This window comes from Pterocles gutturalis, unplaced genomic scaffold (genome assembly GCF_000699245.1).
Source record: "Pterocles gutturalis isolate BGI_N339 unplaced genomic scaffold, ASM69924v1 scaffold20689, whole genome shotgun sequence".
NCBI lineage: Eukaryota > Metazoa > Chordata > Aves > Pterocliformes > Pteroclidae > Pterocles > Pterocles gutturalis.
The window spans coordinates 9,007-10,699 of NW_010133726.1; the positions used below are offsets into that span (position 1 = coordinate 9,007).

The 1,693-nt window shown below is 53.3% G+C and overlaps 1 protein-coding gene across 1 annotated transcript in view; it reads right to left on the bottom strand.

Annotated features, from left to right (window-relative positions):
* Positions 1-439: 439 nt before the first annotated feature.
* Positions 440-1,693, bottom strand: part of ZSWIM7 (zinc finger, SWIM-type containing 7) — a 10,230-nt gene continuing 8,976 nt past the window's right edge. Inside the window, exons 3-4 of the mRNA XM_010081351.1 lie at positions 1,396-1,500; positions 440-751 (exon numbers count right to left, since the gene is read on the bottom strand). Of these exons, the coding sequence (XP_010079653.1) occupies positions 635-751; positions 1,396-1,500 (222 nt within the window). The 3' untranslated portion in view covers positions 440-634. The remainder of the gene's footprint in view (positions 752-1,395; positions 1,501-1,693) is intronic.

Here is a 1,693-nt window from a genome sequence, read left to right on the forward strand (position 1 = left end):
GCTGCAGAAACCGTTGCCTTGCCTGCCAACACGACTTGCCTGAAACGGGTCAAGTTAAAAGCCCAGCTGCCAAAGGCCCCTGTTGCAGGAAGCACAGCAGAAGGCAGCTCCACGCAGCACTGACCTGTCTCGAGGCGCTGAGGGGTCCCTCCCCAAGTCCCTGGTACGGGTTTGCCAGTGATGAATCAGAAATTGTCCTGAGCAGCCAGCTGCAAAGAGCTGCTGCAGCATCGCTCTGTCAAAAGCCAACTCCACAAAGCCATGCCGGCACGGGGAGGGCGGCGGGGTTAGTCAAAGCACAAGCAGAGTTAACGAGGCTTAACAGATCACTGAGAGACCTGCTGGGCTGCTTGCATCCCCACATCACAAGCACACAATCTACTGATTAGTTCAAACATCTTCAGTAATCCCAACAATAACCTAAATAAATGAAACTGAAGTCAACATAGGCTTCTTAATATTTATTAATTAATCCATCCGTACAAGGCTGCCAATTAATGCCACACTTGGCTGCAGCACAGGAAGAAACCTACCAGCCATATTGAGCATTTGACAGCCTTGTGGGTACAAAAAAATGCCAGCCACAAAGCTGGGAGGGTACACAGAAAGCAGGTCCACATGTGATCCAAATCCTTCATCCTTCATCCTCTTCCTCAGCCAGTAAGATGCTTGTGAGCTGCTCCTCAGAGACAGTGAGCTCCTGGTAGGCTCCCATGGCCTGACTGAGGTAGACAGCAAGTATATGTTTGCACTGCAAATAAGAGCACAGCCAAGTGAACAGCAGGAGCAAGGCAGGAATGTCATGCTCTATCTGGAAGCCACAAAAGTCCATCCTGGCCAGAATAGGTCTAATCAAGCGCTCATCCCTCACAGGAACATCGTTCCCTCTTGGCACGCCAAGCCCTGGCACAGGCTGGCGCTCCAGCTGCCCCAGGTGGGTTCCACCATCAGAATAATGCAATTCAGGGATCTGACACACAGCAAAGTGTTACTGGCTCCTGCTGCCCTCCCCACAGCTGCAAACCAGTTGGTTCCCCTGAGCCCTTCCTCACTGGCACCAGGTGACCTTCCTCACTGGCACCAGCCCGACTCCGTGTGGCAGTGCCATTAGCGGCAGCAGCCCTCGGTCTGAGAGACCAGGGATTATTATTCACCTCTTGAAAGTCAGAACAGTGTAATTAAGAACAAAAGCCCTCCCTGGCTCTTGTATGGCCTAGCTCCACCCAAACACTGGGACTCCCAGACTAGGCGGTGGGTCAGGCACAGCCTGCGTGGCCAACTCCACGCTCCTGCGCTTGCTCCCTGGGAAACTTCAGGCTGCTCAGGTTCAAGGAGCAGAGCACAGCCTTCTGCCCCGCTCCCTGCCCCAGCCCCAAGCAAAGGCAGACAACTTACCAGAAGACTCTCGCTCTTCTGCAATACAGTAAAACCAAAAGCGGGACATGTGCAGAAGTGGCAGGAACTGTAGCAGGTGTAGAGTTTGCCCGAGCTCCCAAGGACCTGAAACAAAGGCAGTCGGAGAAAGCAGGAGTCAGAGACAGCACTCACTTTTAATTTCTCTAACTCTTAGCCTGTATCTGGCCTGAGGTCCCCTCTGCAACGACTCACAGCATGCAATGGCGAGCAGGTGCCACAACACAAAAGCGTCCCCAAACACTGCGGTGACCCATCGAAGCTTGAAGCTCCTCACCGT